This window comes from Papio anubis, chromosome 11, assembly GCF_008728515.1.
Source record: "Papio anubis isolate 15944 chromosome 11, Panubis1.0, whole genome shotgun sequence".
In the NCBI taxonomy this organism is placed as follows: Eukaryota; Metazoa; Chordata; class Mammalia; order Primates; family Cercopithecidae; genus Papio; species Papio anubis.
The window spans coordinates 82,046,117-82,066,108 of record NC_044986.1 but is presented as its reverse complement, the minus strand read 5'-3'; the positions used below and the strand labels follow the sequence as shown (position 1 = coordinate 82,066,108).

Below are 19,992 nucleotides of genomic sequence, written 5' to 3'. Positions count from 1 at the left end.
AAAGCCATCTAGAGAGGGCTGAATACTAATAAAAGTGATATGGGACATCCCATTTCTGAAGTTTAAAAGAAAAGCCAGGGAGCCCTCCACGTAGGAGGTATTTCTATATTTACAGAATTCCCGAGTCTGCTATATATGAATTTGAAATTGGAAAGGGATCTTACATAAGGCTGCAGCCCTAGAAGTTCTTACCACTGTGAGGTAGAATCTCCTAACTGAAAGATTTTCATATTCAGACCCCCACCCTTGGTGTTTTGATGAACTCCACACCACTAGAAGCCCAATCCTAACTTTTCCATATTTTGTGGTCCTCTGCCCCTGTCCAAGATCCATGGTTTTAGGATCTTATCCCAGAATTGGCACAGATGCCCAGAGCCAGCTGGCAGTCACCTCCCTGGTTCCCAGCCCATCACCAGTGATAGCCTGTGTGCCTGACTGCAGGGCAGAGCACCTCCCTGGGGATGAGAGGGAGACCAGAAGCCACTGGCCAATCCACTTTGTCTGCCTCCTGCAGGTGGTGAATCTTCCGTGAACTCCGTGGCCATGCGCATCGTGATGGGCAGCTGGTGGCTCTTCACGCTCATTGTGTGCTCCTCTTACACAGCCAACCTTGCTGCCTTCCTCACAGTGTCCAGGATGGACAACCCCATAAGGTAAGCCTATTCCTCCTTGATCTGGAGCCAGCAGCTCAGAGAGGCTTTAAAGAGGATGTAAACCTTTCCAGGGCAGTGTGGTATGATGGAGAGAGCCCTGATCTGCAATCTGATGGTCTCCTGGAATCTTTAGTGCGTGGAGAAGAGCTTCACTCTTGTTGTATTTTATCTCAGGCAAAATTACATAAATGTATAAATTCATTAAATAATATTTCCTGCAAATTTAATGCTGGCTACAAAGCTAAGAAATCAATTAACAAATTACATTTCCTCAGACATTTAAACATTGATTACAAACTTATTTAATCAAAATTTTACAAATATTTAGTTAAAATTAATTTAAACCAGAAGTCTAATATGTTTTTTTCAATCTTCAAACACCTTAAAATGATTTTTTCAAAAATGCCAATTACCACAATAACTGGAAAACATATTTCATGCACATTTATATGATTATAAAATTATTGAAACCAAAAACTAAAAATATGTCTTCATTTTTACAAAATATTAAGATTATGGCATAAAAGAATGAGCTCAATATAGCAAAAGAAATCTTGGAAGTGACTTTATTTTATGATCAGATTCCCAAATATAGCGCAAATTATAAAAAAAAGAACATGGACAAAGTGCATTTGGTTTGGATGTGTGGTTGCTGAAGTGGCCATAGGCATGGATCTGTTGTACACTTCATTGGGTACAATATTGGTTTCAATATTACCTCTAACTTGATGTCTGACTATGGTTTTTTGAGCCACTGCCTTTAGTAACATCTCCTTTAATTCATCACACTCACTGCCATCATATTGGTTCTTTTGATCCATAGCTCTTAATCAAGTCATCTATACTCAACCAGCCTCTATGGGTCTCAACTAGCTATTGAAAAGAGTTCAAACTCCTTGACTAGGATTCAAGATTCAGTATGATATTGTCTAATATCTTTATTAAATTGACGTTTTTATTGAGATAATTATAGATTCACATGTAGTCGTAAGAAAAATTGCAGAGAGGTTTCCTAGGATCCTTTACCCAGTCTTCTCAGTGGTAACATTTTGCAAAAGTCTAATATTATATCAAAACCAGGGTACTGACATTGATGCGGTTGACTGATTTTATTCACATTTCCCCTCTTATACTCATCTCTCTGTGTGTCTGTCTATATGTATGTCTGCATTCGGATCTATACTATTTTATCACTTATAAACTTGTATATCTGCACCACGTTAAAGATACTGAACAGATCTATCACCACAAGGATCCTTTATGTTTTACAACCACCCAACTTTTTTCACATTTCTTCCCCTGCCACTCTGTCCCCAACTCTGGCAATCATTAATTGTGCTCCATCTCTAAAATTTTGTCATTTCAGTATGTGATATAAATGGAATAATGCCTTTTGGCTTTGGCTTTTTCACTCAACATAATTCCTTAGAGATTCATCCACGTTTTCGTGCATATTAGTAGTTCACCGCTTTGATTATATCACATATACCACATAAGAGTAATATCACATATACCACAGTTTGTCTAACCATTCCCCCATTGGAGGACATCTGGGATGTTTCAAATTCTTGGCAATTATGAAAAAAGCTGCCATGAACATTTGTGTGCAGGTTTTTGCGTGAACATGAGTTTTCATTTACATGTGATAAACACCCCAGAGTGCAATTGATGGATCATATGGCAAGTTCATGTTGGGTATTGTAAGAAGGTATCAAACTGCTTTCCAGAGTGTCTGTACCATTTCATATTTCTGCCAGTGATGTAAGAATAATCCAGTTTCTCTGCATCTTTCCTGACATTTGGTATTGCCATTATTTTTCATTTTACCATTCTGATGGGTGTGGAGTCATACCTCATTGTGGTTTTATTTTGCACTTCCTTAATGACTAATGATGCTGCACACCTTTTTATGTGCTTATTTGCTATGTATATATCCCCTTCCATAAAATATCTGTTTTTAACTTTTCTAAATGGATTGCTTATTACTTTTGAGTTTTGAAAGTTCTTTATATATTTTACATACTAGTTCTTTGTCAGATAGGCGGTCAGCAAATATTTGCTGCCACTCTATAGCTTGTCTTTTCAAACTCTTGTCTTTTCACCATGAAAACGTTTTAGTTTTGATGAGGTTCAATTTAGAAAATTATTTGCTTCACGAATCATGCTTTTGCTGTCAAGTCTTTTCCTAGCCTGAGACCCTGAAGATTTTCTACTTTTATTTTTTACTGAAAATGTTTGCATTTTACAGTTCAGTCCACAATCAATTTTGAGATAATTTTATACAGTTTGAGGTTTAGGTTGAGAGCATTTTTTGTTTTGTTTTGTTTTGTCTTGTCTGTCTGTTTTGGTCTATGGATGTCCAATAGCTTTAATACTATTTGTTGAAAAGGCTATCCTTCCTCCATGGAATTGCTTTTGTATTTTGTGAGAAAACAGTTGGGCATATTTGTATGTTATCTAAATTGTCTATTCTGTTCCATTGTTATATATGGTTGTCCCTTTGCCAACACCATACTATTGTGATTACAGTAGCTATAGCATAAGCCTTATTATAGGGCAGAGTGATTCCTTCCATTTTAATCTTCTTTGTTAGGATTATTTTAGCCATTCTTGGACTTACATCTATACATATAAATTTTTTCACATTTGTATTTTTTGTTATTTTCAAAATTATCAGCTAAAGGATTTCAGAATTGTATTCAGAGAAAATGGACTAATTGAAAAATTAACCATATAACACAATTAATTAAAATTTTCCTATTTAATAATTAATAAATAATGAAGTATCAGTGAATCTAATAGTGGATTGAGTTTGAACCCAGCTCAGTAGTTAGTCAACTAAATATTTTCCTCAAAAAATTGATAAAGCAAGTAGCCATTTAGTATTATGTTGATCTTTTGCTAAGTTTACTTATTTTTTTCTTTATTGAGGTATTACTGACAAATAAAAATTTACAGCATACAACATGATGTTTTGACGTTAACAGGGTCTTTCACTGAGAAAAGGTTTTAATTTTTATGAGGTCAAATTTAGAAATTTATTCTTTCATGGATCATTCTTTTTGATGTTGTCTTTGTCTATCCAGAGAGCCTTAGGATTTTCTCCTGTTTTAAAATTCCTCACATTTTTATATTTTTACATTTTACATTTCATTCGACAATCAATTTTGAGTGAATTTCTGTATGAACTTTGAGGTAGAGGCTGAGGTCTTTTTTTTCAGTCTATGGATACTGATATGATTTGGCTGTGCCCCCACCCAAATCTCAACCTGAATTGTATTTCCCAGAATTCCACATGTTGTGGGAGGGACCCAGGGAGAGGTAATTGAATCATAGGGGCCGGTCTTTCCCATGCTATTCTCATGACAATGAATAAGTCTCACAAGATTTAATGTGGGCTTATCAGGGGTTTCTGCTTTTGCTTCTTCCTCGTTTTCTCTTACCACAACCATGTAAGAAGAGCCTTTCACCTCCCACCATAATTCTGAGGCTTCCCTATCCATGTGAAACTGTAAGTCCAATTAAAACTTTTTTTTGTTGTTGTTCCCAGTTTTGGATATGTCTTTATCAGCAGTGTGAAAACAAACTAATACAGTAAATTGGTACTGGAAGTGGGGCATTGCTGAAAAGGTACCCACAAATATAGAAGTTACTTTGGAATTGGGTAACAGGCAGAGGTTGGAACAATTTGGAGGGCTCAAAAGAAGACAGGAAAATGTGAGAAAGTTTGGAACCTCCTAGAGACCTGTTGAATGGCTTTGACAAAAATGCTGATAGTGATATGAACAATAAGGTCCAGGTTGAGGTGGTCTCAGATGGAGATGAGGAACTTATTGAGAACTGGAGCAAAGGTGACTCTTGTTATGTTTTAGCAAAGAGTAGTGGCATTTCTCCCCTGCGCTAGAGATTTGTGAAACTTTGAACTTGAGAGAGATGATTTTGGGTATCTGGTGGAAGAAATTTCTAAGCAGCAAAGCATTCAAAAGGTGACTTGGGTGCTGTTAAAAGAATTCCATTTTAAAAGGGAAACAGCATAAAAGTTCAGAAAATTTGCAGCCTGACAAAGCAGTAGAAAAGAAACACCCATTTTTGGAGGAGAAATTCAAGCCAGCTGCAGAAATTTGCACAAGTAACAAGGAGCCTAATGTTAATCCCCAAGACCATGGGGAAAATGTCTCCAGGCCATGTCAGCCCCTCCCATCACAGGCCCAGAGGCCTAGTAGCAAAATATGGTGTCATGGTCTGGGCCCAGGGTCCCTGTGCTGTGTGCTGCCTAGGGACTTGGTGCCGTGTCCCAGATGCTCCAGCCATGGCTGAAAGGGGCCAACATAGAGCTTGGGCTGTGACTTCAGAGGGTGGAAGCCCCAAGCCTTGGCAGCTTTCACGTGGTGTTGAGCCTGCAGGTACACAGAAGCAAAGAATTGAGGTTTGGGAACCTCTGCCTAGATTTCAGAAGATGTATAGAATGCCTGGATGCCCAGGCAAAAGTTTGCTGCAGGGGCAAGGCCCTCATGGAGAACCTCTGCTAGGGCAGTGTGGAAGGGAAATGTGGGATTGGAGTCCCTACTGGGGTGTGGAGTCCCTATGTGGAAGTCAAGGAGTCAAGAATTGAGGTTTGAGAACCTTTGCCTAGATTTCAGAAGATGCGTAGAAATGCCTGGATGCCCAGGCAAAAGTTTGCTTCAGGGGTGAGGCCCTCATGGAGAATCTCTGCTAGGGCAGTGCAGAAGGGAAATGTGGGGTGTGGAGTCCCTATACAGAGTCCCTACTGGGGCACTGTCTAGTAGAGCTGTGAGAAGAGGGCCACCATCCTTCTGACCACAGAATGATAGATCCACTAACAGCTTGCACCGTATGCCTGGAAAAGCCACAGACACTCAATGCTAGCCCATGAAAGCAGCCACGAGGGAGGCTGTACCCTGCAAAGCCACAGGGACAGAGTTCCCCAAGGCCATGGGAACCCACCTCTTGCCTCAGTGTGTCCTGGATGTGAGTCCTGGAGTCAAAGGAGATCATTTTGGAGCTTTAAAATCTGACTGCCTGCCGGATTTCGGACTTGCATGGGCCCTGTAACCCCTTTGTTGTGGCCAATTTCTCCCATTTAGAATGGCTATATTTACCCAATACCTGTATCTCCATTGTATCCAGGAAGTAACTAATTTGCTTTTGATTTTACAGGCTCACTAGCGGAACAGACTTGCCTTGTCTCAGATGAGACTTTGGACTGTGGACTTTTGGGTTAATGCTGAAATGAGTTAAGACTTTCGGGGACTGTTGGGAAGGCATGACTGCTTTTGAAATGTGAGGCCATGAGATTTGGAGGGGCCAGGATTGGAATAATATGGTTTGGCTCTGTCTGCATCCAAATCTCAGCTTGAATTGTATCTCCCAGAATTCCCACGTGTTGTGGGAGGGACCTAGGGAGAGGTAATTGAATCATGGGGACCAGTCTTTCCCATGCCGTTCTTGTGATAGCAAATAGTCTCACGAGATCTGATGGGTTTATCAGGGCTTTCTGCTTTTGCTTCTCCCTCATTTTCTCTTGCCTACACCATGTAAGAAGAACCTTTTGTCTCCCATCGTGATTCTGAGGCCTCCCCAGCCTTTTAGAACTTTAAGTCCAATTAAAACTTTTTTTTTTGTTCTCAGTTTCAGGTATGTCTTTATCAGCAGCATGAAAACAAACTAACACAGATACTTAATTGCTCCAGCACTATTTGTTGAAAAGGCTGTTCTTCTTCTATTGAATATAACATTTGCATGTGCACTACGAAATGATTACCACAATGAAGCTAAGTAACATATCTGTTACCTCACATAGTTATCAGTTTTTTGTGTGTGATGAGAATATTTAAGATCTGCTGTTTTAGCCAATCTCAAATGTATAACACAATTTTGTGAATTATAGCTGTACATTATATCTCCAGATCTTATTCATCATACCTAACTGAAATTCTGTACTATTTGACAAAATGCTCATAATTCCCCCACACTCCAGTCCCTGGCAGCCACCATTCTCTGGCAACCAATAAACTTTCCGTTCCTATGAGTTTGACTCTTTAGATTCCAAATATAAGTGAGATCATTCAGTATGTGTCTTTCTGTGCCTAGCTTATTTGAGTTAACGTAATATAATATTTGAGTTAACATAACAATATCCTCTAGGTTCACCCATGTTGTCACAATGGAAATATATTTTATTTATATATTATATATATTAATTATATATAATGTATCACATTTATATATTATATGTATATCTAATATATACAAATAATTGCATTTATATACATTATATGTGTGTATATATAATATATAATCACATGTATATACATTATATAATATATGTGCATATATATAATATATCACATTTTCTTTGTCCAATTATTTGGGGATAAAAAGTTAGGTTGATTCTGGCTGGGTGCAGTGTCTCACACCTGTAATCGAGCACTTTGGGAGTCCGAGACGGGCGAATCACCTGAGGTCAGGAGTTCAAGACCAGCCTGGCAAACATGGTGAAACCCAGTCTCTGCTAAAAATACAAAAATTAGCCAGGCATGGTGGTGGGCACCTGTAATCCCAGCTACTTAGGAGGCTGAGGCAGGAGAATCACTTGAATCTGAGAGGTGGAGGTTGCAGTGAGCCAAGATCATGCCACTGCACTGCAGCCTGGGCAATAGAGTGAGACTCCATCTCAAAAAAAAAAAAAAAAGTTAGTTATATATCTTGCCAATTTCTAATAATGCTGCAATGAACATGGTAGTGCAGACAAATATCTCTTCAAGATACTGATTTCATCTTCTTTGGCTCTGTGTTAAGAAGTGGGATCACTGAATCATATGGTACTTCTATATTTAAGTTTTTGAGAAATTGCCATCCTGTTTTCCATATTCTTATCATCACTTGTTATTTTTTGTCTTTTTTTTTTTTTTTTTTACCATAGCCATTCTAACAGGTGTAAGGTGATACCTCATTATAGTTTTCATTTTTATTTTCCTGATGATAATTATGTTGAATATTTTTTCATATATCTTTTGGTCATTTATATGTCTTCTTTTGAGAAATGTCTATTCAGGTCCTTGCCCATTTTTAAATTAAATTATTTGTTTTGTGGCTAGTGAGTTTTTGATTTCCTTATATATTTTGGATATTAGCACATTATTTGATTTTCTGTCATTTTGCAAGTTGTCTCTTCACTTTGTAGATTGTTTACTTTGCTATGTATAAGATTTTTAAATTTGATTCAGTTTTTTATCTGAATTTATCTATTTTTGTTTTTGTTGCCTGTGCTTTTGGGTCACATCCAAAAATTCATTCCCCAGACTAATGTCAAAAAGCTTTTTTCTTCTGGGAGTTTTACAGCTTCAGCTCTTACATTTAAGTTTTTAATTTATTTTGAGTTGGTTTTTGTGTATGGTGTGAAATAAGGGTCTATTTTCATTCTTTTGTGTGTGAATATTCAGTTTCTCCAACATCATTTATTAAAAAGACTGTCTTCCCCATTGTGTGTTCTTTGCAACTTTGTCAAAGATCGATTGACTGCAAATGTGCCAATTTATTTCTGGGCTCTATTCTCTTTCATTGGTCTCTATATCTCGTTTTATTCCAATACCATATTGTTTTAATTACTATGACTGTCTACTATATTTTGAAATCAAGTAGTGTGATGTCTCCAGATTTGCTTCTCTTGTTTAAGATTGCATTGCTATTCAGGGGCCTTTTGTGGTCACAGGAATTTTACAATTTTTTTTTTCTATTTCTGTGAAGAATATCACTGGTATTTTGGTAGGGGTTATACCAAATCTATAGATCACTTTGGGTGGTATTAGCATATTAATGGTATTATTTTTTCCAGTCCATAAATGTAGGATACCTTTCCATTTATTTGTGTCTTCTTCAGTTTTTTCACCAATGTTTTATAGTTTTCAGCATAGCATACAGATTTTTCACCTCCTTGGTATAATTTATACACAATAATTTTATTTTTATACTATTTTAAGTAGAATTGTTTTCATGATTTGTTTGCAAATACTTTGTTGTTAGTTTATAGAAATATTCCTGATTTTTGTATGTTTATTTTGTATCTTGCAAATTTACTGCACTATTTATTAGTTCCTGCATTTGTTTGGTGAAGTCAAGGGTTTTCTATATAGGTCATGTCATCTACAAATATATGCAGTTTTACTTCTTTCTCTCTGATTTGAATGTCTTTTATTTCTTTTTTTTTTTTAACTTTTATGTTCAGGGGTACATGTACAGGTTTGTTTACAGATAAACTGTATGTCATGGGGGTTTGATGTACAGATAATTTTATCACCCAGATAAACATAGTACTTGATAGTCATTTTTTTCTGATACTCTCCTTCCTCCTAACCTCCACCCTCAAATATGTCCCAGTGTCTGTTGTTCCTCTCATAGTGTCTATCCATATGTTCTTGTTTAGCTTCCATTTATAAGTAAAAACATGTGGTATTTAGTTTTCTGTTCCTCTGTTAGTTTGCTTCAAATAATGGCCTTTAGCTCTATCCACGTTGCTGCAAAGAATATTATCTTGTTCTTTTTTATGGCTGCATAATATTCCATGGTATATATGTATCACATTTTCTTTATCTTTTATTTATTTGTATTGCCTAATCGTTCTGACTGTGCCTTCCAGTTCTATGTTGAATAGATATGGTGAGAGTGGGCAATTTGTTTTGTTCCCAATCTGGGAGGAAAAGCTTTTAGATTTTTACTGTTGAGCATGATGTTAGTCATAGGCTTCATATACGGCCTTTATCATGTTGAAGTACATGACATTTAGTCCCAATTTGCTGAAAGTTTTTATCATGAAAGATGTTAAATTTTCTGTAATTGATTTTTCTACATCTTTTGAGATAAATATATAATTTGTATCCTTCATTTTGTTAATGTAGTGTCTCCTATATCTTGATTTTTGTATGTTAAACCATCCTTGCATTCTGGGGGTAAGTTCCACTTGATCATGGGATTTTTTTTTTTTTTTTTTTTTAACATGCTATTGAATTGGATTTGTAAGCATTTTGTTGAAGATTTGCACATCTATGTTATCTGGGATATTAGCCTGTAGTTTTCTTTTCTCAAAGATTCCTTGTCAGGCTTTGATATAAAGGTAGTGGTGGTCTTGTAAAATGAGTTTGAAAGCGTTCCCTTCAATTTTTTGGGAAGTGTTTGAGAAGGATTGGCATTTTTCTTTCTTGGAAGGTTTCTGATTACTGTTCCAATCTTATTACCAATATTAATATGTTCAGATTTTCTGTTTCTTCAGCAATCAGTCTCAGTAGGTTGTATGTTGCTAGAAATTTATTCATTTCTTCTAAATTATTCAGTTTGCTGTTGAAAAATCATTTATAGTGTTCTCTTATGACCCTTTCTATTTCTGTGGTATTGATTGCTTCTCTTTCATTTATAATTTTATTTATTTGAGACTTACCACTTTTTTCTTAGTCTAGCTAAAGGTTTTTCAATTTTGTTTATCTTTCCAGAAAAGCCAATCTTAGTTTCACTGACCTTTGGTAGTGTCTGTCTAGTCTCCATTTTATTTATTTCTGCCCTAATCTTTATTATTTTCTTCTTTCTGCTACTTTGGGCTTCGTTTGTTCTTTTTGTAGTTCATTGAGATATAAAGTTAGAATATTTAAAATGTTTCTTTTTTAATGTAGTTTTAATCGACATTAACTTCCTTCTTAAAAGGGCCCATGCTGCATCCTATTATTTTTGGTATGCTTATGTTTCCATTTTTATTTGTCTCAAGAATTCTTTTAGTATCCCTTTTTATTTTTTCTATAATCTACTGGTTGTTTCAGGGTTGTGTTTAATTTCCACATTTGATAAATTTTCTTATTTTTCTGTGGTTATTGATTTCTAGTTTCATAGCATTGTGCCTCGTGAAGATACTTGATATGATTTCAGTCTTCTCAAATTTGTTAAACTTGTTTTGTGGTCTAACATGTAATATATCCTGGAGAATGTTCCATGAAAGTTTGAAAGGAATGTGTATTCTGTGGCTATTAGATGGAGTGTTCTGTATGTGTTTGTTAGGACCATCTGGTCTACATTGTTGTTCAAGTCTGTTTTTACTTACTGACTTTCTGCCTAGATGATCTTTCCATTGTTGAAAATGGGGCATTGAAGTCCCTGAGAATTCTTGTATCGCTATTTCTCCCTTCAGTTTTGTCAAAATTTACTTATCATATTTATGTGTTTAATGTTGAGTGCATATATGTATATGTACACGTGTGTCTATTTTGTTGGATGTAAGTTTAGTCAACCTATTCTATTACCACTTGCATGGAATATCTTTTTCCATCTTTTTTCTTTCAATATACTTGTCTGAATCTACAGTGAGACACCTGTACACAGTATATAGTTGGATCATGTTTAAAATCATTATGCTGATCTCTACTTTTAAATGAATGTTTTATCTGCTTATATTTAATATAATTTCCAAGAAAGGACTTAGTTCTACCATTTTGCTATTTGATTTCTATATGACTTACATTATTTGTGTTCCTCATGTTTTCTGTTGCTGCCTTCTTTTGCGTTAAATGGATATATATATATTTTTAATTATACTTTAAGTTCTAGGGTACATGTGCACAATGTGCAGGTTTGTTACATATGTATACTTGTGCCATGTTGGTGTGCTGCACCCGTCAACTCGTCAGCACCCATCAACTCGTCATTTACATCAGGTGTAACTCCCAATGACATCCCTTCCCCCTCTCCCCTCCCCATAATAGGCCCCAGTGTGTGATGTTCCCCTTTCAGAGTCCAAGTGATCTCATTGATCAATTCCCACCTATGAGTGAGAACATACAGTGTTTGGTTTTCTCTTCTTCCAATAGTTTGCTGAGAATGATGGTTTCTAGCTGCATCCATGTCCCTACAAAGGACATGAACTCATCCTTTTTTATGGCTGCATAGTATTTCATGGTGTATATGTACCACATTTTCTTAATCCAGTCTGTCACTGATGGACATTTGGGTTGATTCCAAGTCTTTGCTATTGTGAACAGTGCCACAATAAACATACATGTGCATGTGTCTTTATAGCAGCATGATTTATAATCCTTTGGGTATATACCCAGTAATGGGATGGCTGGGTCATATGGTATTTCTAGTTCTAGATCCTTGAGGAATCGCTATACTGTTTTCCACAATGGTTGAACTAGTTTACAATCCCACCAACAGTGTAAAAGTGTTCCTATTTCTCCACATCCTCTCCAGTGCCTGTTGTTTCCTGATTTTTAATGATTGCCATTCTAACTGGTGTGAGATGCTATCTCATTGTGGTTTTGATTTGCATTTCTCTGATGGCCAGTGATGACAAGCAGTTTTTCACGTATCTGTTGGCTGTATGCATGTCTTCTTTTGAGAAATGTCTGTTCATATCCTTTGCCCACTTTTTGATAGGGTTGTTTGTTTTTTTTCTCATAAATTTGTTTGAGTTCTTTGTAGGTTCTGGATTTAGCGCTTTGTCTAATGAGTAGATTGCAAAAATTTTCTCCCATTCTGTAGGTTGCCTGTTCACTCTGATGGTAGTTTCTTTTGCTGTGCAGAAGCTCTTTAGTTTAATTAGATCCCATTTGTCAATTTTGGCTTTTGTTGCCGTTGCTTTTTGTGTTTAGACATGAAGTCCTTGCCCATGCCTATGTCCTGAATGGTATTACCTAGGTTTTCTTCTAGAGTTTTTATGGTTTTAGGTGTAACATTTAAGTCTCTAATCCATCTTGAATTAATTTTCATAAAAGGAGTAAGGAAGGGATCCAGTTTCAGCTTCCTACTTATGGCTAGCCAATTTTCCCAGCACCATTTATTAAATAGGGAATCCTTTCCCCATTTCTTGTTTCTCTCAGGTTTGTCAAAGATCAGATGGCTGTAGATGTGTGGTATTATTTCTGAGGGCTCTGTTCTATTCCATTGGTCTATATTGGTGTTTTGGTACCAGTACCATGCTGTTTTGGTTACTGTAGCCTTGTAGTATAGTTTGAAGTCAGGTAGCGTGATGCCTCCAGCTTTGTTCTTTTGACTTAGGATTGTCTTGGCAATGTGGGGTCTTTTTTGGTTCCATATGAACTTTAAAGCAGTTTTTTCCAATTCTATGAAGAAAGTAGCTTGATGGGAATGGCATTGAATCTATAAATTACCTTGGGCACTATGGCCATTTTCATGATATTGATTCTTCCTATGCATGAGCATGGGATGTTCTTCCATTTGCTTGTGTCGTCTTTTATTTCATTGAGCAGTGGTTTGTAGTTCTCCTTGAAGAGGTCCTTTACATCCTTTGTAAGTTGGATTCCTAGGTATTTTCTTCTCTTTGAAGCAATTGTGAATGGAAGTTCATTCATAATTTGGCTCTCTGTTTGTCTCTTACTGGTGTATAAGAATGCTTGTGATTTTTTGCACATTAATTTTGTATCCTGAGACTTTGCTGAAGTTGCTTATCAGCTTAAGGAGATTTTGGGCTGAGATGATGGGATTTTCTAAATATACAATTATGTCATCTGCAAACAGGGACAATTTGATTTCTTTTCCTAACTGAATACCCTTGATTTCTTTCTCTTGCCTGATTACCCTAGCCAGAACTTCCAACACTATGTTGAATAGGAATGGTGAGAGAGGGCATCCCTGTCTTGTGCCAGTTTTCAAAGGGAATGCTTCCAGTTTTTGCCCATTCAGTATGATATTGGCTGTGGGTTTGTCGTAAATAGCTCTTATTATTTTGAAATACGTTCCATCAATACCGAATTTATTGAGAGTTTTTAGCATGAAGGGCTGTTGAATTTTGTCAAAGGCCTTTTCTACATCTATTGAGATAATCATATGGTTTTTGTCTTTGGTTCTGTTTGTATGCGGGATTACGTTCATTGATTTGCGTATGTTGAACCAGCCTTGCATCCCAGGGATGAAGCCCACTTGATCATGGTGGATAAGCTTTTTGATATGCTGCTGGATTTGGTTTGCCAGTATTTTATTGGAGATTTTTGCACCGATGTTCATCAGGGATATTGGTCCAAAATTCTCTTTTTTTGTTGTGTCTCTGCCAGGCTTTGATATCAGGATGATGCTGGCCTCATAAAATGAGTTAGGGAGGATTCTCTCTTTTTCTATTGATTGGAATAGTTTCAGAAGGAATGGTACCAGCTCCTCCTTGTACCTCTGGTAGAATTCAGCTGTGAATCCATCTGGTCCTGGACTTTTTTTGGTTGGTAGGCTATTAATTATTGCCTCAATTTCAGAACCTGCCATTGGTCTATTCAAAAATGGATGTTTTTTCTTTACTATTTTAACTGCCTTGATATATATACGTATATATACACACATCATATATTATTATTATATTTTTAGTAGTTGCCCAGGACACTACAATTAGCATCTTAATTTATAACAATTTGTGTTGGATTAATAACAAATTTAGCCTAATAATGTACAAAAGTTATGCTGTTATATAGTTCTGTTCCACCTACACCCTGACCTTAATTCTTTTATAAAACTGTTTGATGTGCTCTTTTTCAGGAGGTAATTTTAATACTTTTAATTGATTCAGTAGATAGTCTTCGATATTTAGTTTTAAATTTGTTATATTTTTACTTGTTGAATAAACTTCACAAGTTTTAAGAACATCTTTAGGTATTAGAAGATATTACTAAATTATTTGTTTATTCTGATTTAAATTTTTATTGGTAAAATATACATAACATAAAACCTATTGTTTTAAGAATTTCTAAATGTAAGTTTAGTGGCACTAAGTATATTCACATTGTCGCAATCAGCGTTACCATCTATCTCCAGAACACTTCATCTTGCATAACTGATAATCTGTACCCATGAAGGAACTAATTTCCCATTTTCTCTGGACCCTGGAAACCACCATTCTATCTTCTGTCTCTATAAATTTGACTACTCTAGGTACCTCATATTAGTAGTATTATATGGCATTTATTTTTTATGATTGGCTTATTTCACTTTTCTGTTTTCAAGATTCATCCATGTTGTAGCTTGTGTAAGAATGTCCTTCCTTTTTAAGGCTGAATAATATCCCATTTAATGTATATATCATATTTTATTTATCCATTCATCTATCAGTAGAATCTTGGATTGCTTTCACATATTAGCTATTGTAATACTACAGTTATAAACTTGGGTATACAAATACCTGTTCAATGCCTGCTTTTAATTCTTTGGTGTATATACCCAGAAGTAAAATTGCTGGATCATATGGTAATCCTATGTTTAATTTTTAAATTAATTATTTAATTATTTTTTTATTATACTTTAAGTTCTAAGATACAGGTGCACAACATGCAGGTTTATTACATATGTACACATGTGCCCTGTTGGTGTGCTGCACCCATTAACCTGTCATTTACATTAGGTATAGCTCCTAATGCTATCCCTTTCCCCCCCACCCTGCCCCATGACAGGCCCTGGTGTGTGATGTTCCCCATCCTGTGTCCAAGTGTTCTCATTGTTCAATTCCCACCTATGAGTGAGAACATGCAGTGTTTGGTTTTCTCTTCTTGCAATAGTTTGCTGAGCATGATGGTTTCTAGCTGCATCCATGTCCCTACAAAGGACATGAACTCATCTTTTTTTTTATGGCTGCATAGTATTCCATGGTGTATAGGTGCCACATTTTCTTAATCCAGTCTGTCATTGATGGACATTTGGGTTGGTTCCAAGTCTTTGCTATTGTGAATAGGGCCACAGTAAACATAAATGTGCATGTGTCTTTATAGCAGCATGATTTATAATCCTTTGAGTATATACCCCGTAATGGGATGGCTGGGTCAAATGGTATTTCTAGTTCTAGATCCTTGAGGAATTGCCACACTGTCTTCCACAGCGGTTGAACTAGTTTACAGTCCCACCAGTAGTGTAAAAGTGTTCCTATTTCTCCACATCCTCTCCAGCACCTGTTGTTTCCTGACTTTTTAATGATCACCCTTCTAGCTGATGTGAGATGGTATCTCATTGTGGTTTTGATTTGCATTTCTCTGATAGTGAGTGATGATGAGCATTTTTTCATGTGTCTGTTGGCTGCATAAATGTCTTCTTTTGAGAAGTGTCTGTTCATATCCTTCGTCCAGTTTTTGATGGGGTCGTTTGTTTTTTTCTTGTAAATTTGTTTGAGTTCTTTGTAGGTTCTGGATATTAGCCCTTTGTCAGATGAGTAGCTTGCAAAAATTTTCTCCCATTCTGTAGATTGCTTGTTCACTCTGATGGTAGTTTCTTTTGCTGTGCCGAACGTCTTTAGTTTAATTAGATCCCATTTGTCAATTTTGGCTTTTGTTGCCATTGCTTTTGGTGTTTTAGACATGAAGTCCTTGCCCATGCCTATGGCCTGAATGATATTGCCTAGGTTTTCTTCTAAGGTTTTTATGGTTTTTCAGTCTAACATTTAAGTCTCTAATCCATCTTGAATTAATTTTGGTACAAGGTGTAAGGAAGGGATCCAGTTTCAGCTCTCTACATATGGCTAGCCAGTTTTCCCAGCACCATGTATCATGTAGGGAATCCTTTCCCCATTTCTTGTTTTTGTCATGTTTGTCAAAGATCAAATGGTTGTAGATGTGTGGTATTATTTCTGAGGGCTCTGTTCTGTTCCATTGGTCTATATCAGTGTTTTGGTACCAGTACCATGCTGTTTTGGTTACTGTAGCCTTGTAGTATAGTTTGGAGTCAGGTAGTGTGATGACTCCAGCTTTGTTCTTTTGGCTTAGGATTGTCTTGGCAATGTGGAGTCTTTTTTGGTTCCATAGGAACTTTAAAGTATTTTTTTCCAATTCTGTGAAGAAACTCATTGGTAGCTTATTGGGAATGGCATTGAATCTATAAATTACCTTGGGCAGTATGGCCATTTTCATGATATTGATTCTTCCTATCCATGAGCATGGTATGTTCTTCCATTTGTTTGTGTCCTGTTTTATTTCACTGAGCAGTGGTTTGTAATTCTCCTTGAAGAGGTCCTTCAGATCCCTTGTAAGTTGGATTCCTAGGTATTTTATTCTCTTTAAAGCAATTGTGAATGTTAGTTCACTCATGATTTGGGTCTCTGTTTGTCTGTTATTGGTGTATAAGAATGCTTGTGATTTTTGCCCATTACTTTTGTATCCTGAGACTTTGCTGAAGTTGTTTATCAGCTTAAAGAGATTTTGGGCTGAGACGATGGGGTTTTCTAAATATACAATCATGTCATCTGCAAACAGAGACAATTTTCCTAATTGAATACCCTTCATTTCTTTCTCATGCCTGATTACCCTGGCCAGCACTCCCAACATTATGTTGAATAGGAGTCGTGAGAGAGGGCATCCCTGTCTTGTGCCAGTTTTCAAAGGGAATGCTTCTAGTTTTTGCCCATTCAGTATGATATTGGCTGTGAGTTTGTCATAAATAACTCTTATTAGTTTGAGATATGTTCCATCAATACCGAATTTATTGAGAGTTTTAGCATGAAGGACTCTTGAATTTTGTCAAAGGCCTTTTCTGCATCTATTGAGATAATCATGTGGTTTTTGTCTTTGGTTCTGTTTATATGCTGGATTACGGTTATTCATTTGCGTATGTTGAACCAGCCTTGCATCCCAGGGATGAAGCCCACTGGATTGTGGTGGATAAGCTTTTTGATCTGCTGCTGGATTTGGTTTGTCAGTATTTTACTGAGGATTTTTGCATCGATGTTCATCAGGGATATTGGTCTAAAATTCCCTTTTTTTGTTGCGTCTCTTCCAGACTTTGGTATCAAGATGATGTTGGCCTCATAAAATGAGTTAGGGAGGATTCCCTCTTTTTCTATTGATTGGAATAGTTTCAGAAGGAATGGTACCAGCTCCTCCTTGTACTTCTGGTAGAATTTGGCTGTAAATCCATCTAGTTCTGGACTTTATTTGGTTGGTAGGCTATTAATTATTGCCTCATTTTCAGAGCCTGTTGTTGGTCTATTCAGGGATTCAACTTCTTCCTAGTTTGGATTTGCGAGAGTGTATGTGTCCAGGAATTTATCCATTTCTTTTAGGTTTTCTAGTTTATTCACATAGAGGTGTTTCAAGTATTCTCTGATGGTAGTTTGTATTTCTGTGGGGTCAGTGGTGATATCCCATTTATCATTTTTTATTGTGTCTATTTGATTCTTCTCTCTTTTTTTGTTAGTCTTGCTAGCGGTCTATCAATTTTGTTGGTCTTTTCAAAAAACCAGCCCCTGGATTCATTGATTTTTTGAAGGGTTTTTTGTGTCTCTATCTCCTTCAGTTCTGCTCTGATCTTAGTTATTTCTTGCCTTCTGCTAGCTTTTCAATGTGTTTGGTCTTGCTTCTCTAGTTCTTGTAATTGTGATGTTAGGTTGTCAATTTTAGATCTCTCCTGCTTTCTCTTGTGGGCATTTAGTGCTATAAATTTCCCTCTACACACTGCTTTAAAGTATCCCAGAGATTCTGATATGTTGTATCTTTGTTCTCATTGATTTCAAAGAACATCTTTATTTCTGCCTTCATTTCGTTATGTACCCAGTAGTCATTCAGGAGCAGGTTGTTCAGTTTTCATGTAGTTTAGTGGTTTTGAGTTAGTTTCTTAATCCTGAGTTCTAGTTTGATTGCACTGTGGTCTGAGAAAGTTTGTTATAATCTCTTTTCTTTTACATTAGCTGAGGAGTGCTTTACTCCCAAGTATGAGGTCTGTTTTGGAATAAGTGTGATGTGGTGCTGAGATGAATGTATATTCTGTTGATCTGGAGTGGAGAGTTCTGTAGATGTCTATTAGGTCTGCTTGGTGCAGAGCTGAGTTCAATTCCTGGATATCCTTTTAACTTTCTGTCTCGTTGATCTGTGTAATGTTGACAGTGGAGTGTTAAAGTCTCCCATTATTATTGTCTTGGTGTCTAAGTCTCTTTGTAAGAGTCTAAGGACTTGGTTTATGAATCTGGGTGCTTCTGTATTGGGTGCATATATATTTAGGATAGTTAGCTCTTCTTGTTGAATTGATCCCTTTACCATTATGTAATGCCCTTCTTTGTCTCTTCTGATCTTTGTTGGTTTAAAGTCTGTTTTATCAGAGACTAGGATTATAACCCCTGCCTTTTTTTGTTTTGCATTTGCTTGGTAAATCTTCCTCCATCCCTTTATTTTGAGCCTATGTGTGTCCATGCACGTGAGATGGGTCTCCGGAATACAGCAAACTGATGGGTATTGACTCTTTATCCAATTTGCCAGTCTGCATTTTTTAATTGGAGCATTTAGCCCATTTACATTTAAGGTTAATATTGTTATGTGTGAACTTGATCCTGTCATTATGATGTTAGCTGGTTATTTTGCTCGTTAGTTGATGCAGTTTCTTCCTAGCATCGATATCTTTACATTTTGGCATGTTTTTGCTCTGACTGGTACTGGTTGTTCCTTTCCATGTTTAGTGCTTCCTTCAGAATCTCTTGTAGGGCAGGCCTGGTGGTGACAAAATCTCTCAGCATTTGCTTGTCTGTAAAGGATTTTATTTTTCCTTCACTTATGAAACTTAGTTTGACTGGATATGAAATTCTGGGTTGAAAATTATTTTCGTTAAGAGTGCTCTCTTCTGGCTTGTAGAGTTTCTGCCAAGAGATCTGCTGTTAGTCTGATGGGCTTCCCTTTGTGGGTAACCCAACCTTTCTCTCTGGCTGCCCTTAACATTTTTTCCTTCATTTCAACTTTGGTGAATCTGACAATTATGTGTCTTGGAGTTGCTCTTCTTGAGGAGTATCTTTGTGGTGTTCTCTGTATTTCCTGAATTTGAATGTTAGGTTGGGGAAGTTCTCCTGGATAATATCCTGCAGTGTTTTCCAACTTGGTTCCATTCTCCCTGTCACTTTCAGGTACACCAATCAGATGCAGATTTGGTCTTTTCACATAGTCCCATATTGGGACTTGGAGGCTTTGTTCATTTCGTTTTACTCTTTTTTCTCTAAACTTCTCTTCTCGCTTCATTTCATTCATTTGATCTTCAATCACTGATACCCTTTCTTCCGGTTGATCGAATCGGTTACTGAAGCTTGTGCATTTGTGCACTTGTCATGCCCTTATTTTCAGCTCCATCAGGTCATTTAAGGACTTCTCTGCATTGGTTATTCTAGTTAGCCATTCGTCTAATCTTTTTTCAAGGTTTTTATCTTCTTTGTGATGGGTTCAAACTTCCTCCTTTAGCTCAGAGAAGTTTGATCCTCTGAAGACTTCTGTCAGCTTGTCAAAGTCATTCTCCATCCAGCTTTGTTCCGTTGCTGGCGAGGAGCTGCATTCCTTTGGAGTGGGAGAGGTGCTCTGATTTTTAGAATTTTCAGCTTTTCTGCTCTGTTTTT

The 19,992-nt window shown here is 36.7% G+C and overlaps 1 protein-coding gene across 2 annotated transcripts in view; it reads left to right on the top strand.

Annotated features, from left to right (window-relative positions):
• Positions 1-19,992, top strand: part of GRID1 (glutamate ionotropic receptor delta type subunit 1) — a 784,539-nt gene that overhangs the window by 641,283 nt on the left and 123,264 nt on the right. For both annotated transcript variants that reach the window (XM_003903675.5, XM_021943982.2), the window contains exon 12: positions 515-653. In XM_003903675.5, coding sequence (XP_003903724.5) covers positions 515-653 — 139 coding nt within the window. The remainder of the gene's footprint in view (positions 1-514; positions 654-19,992) is intronic.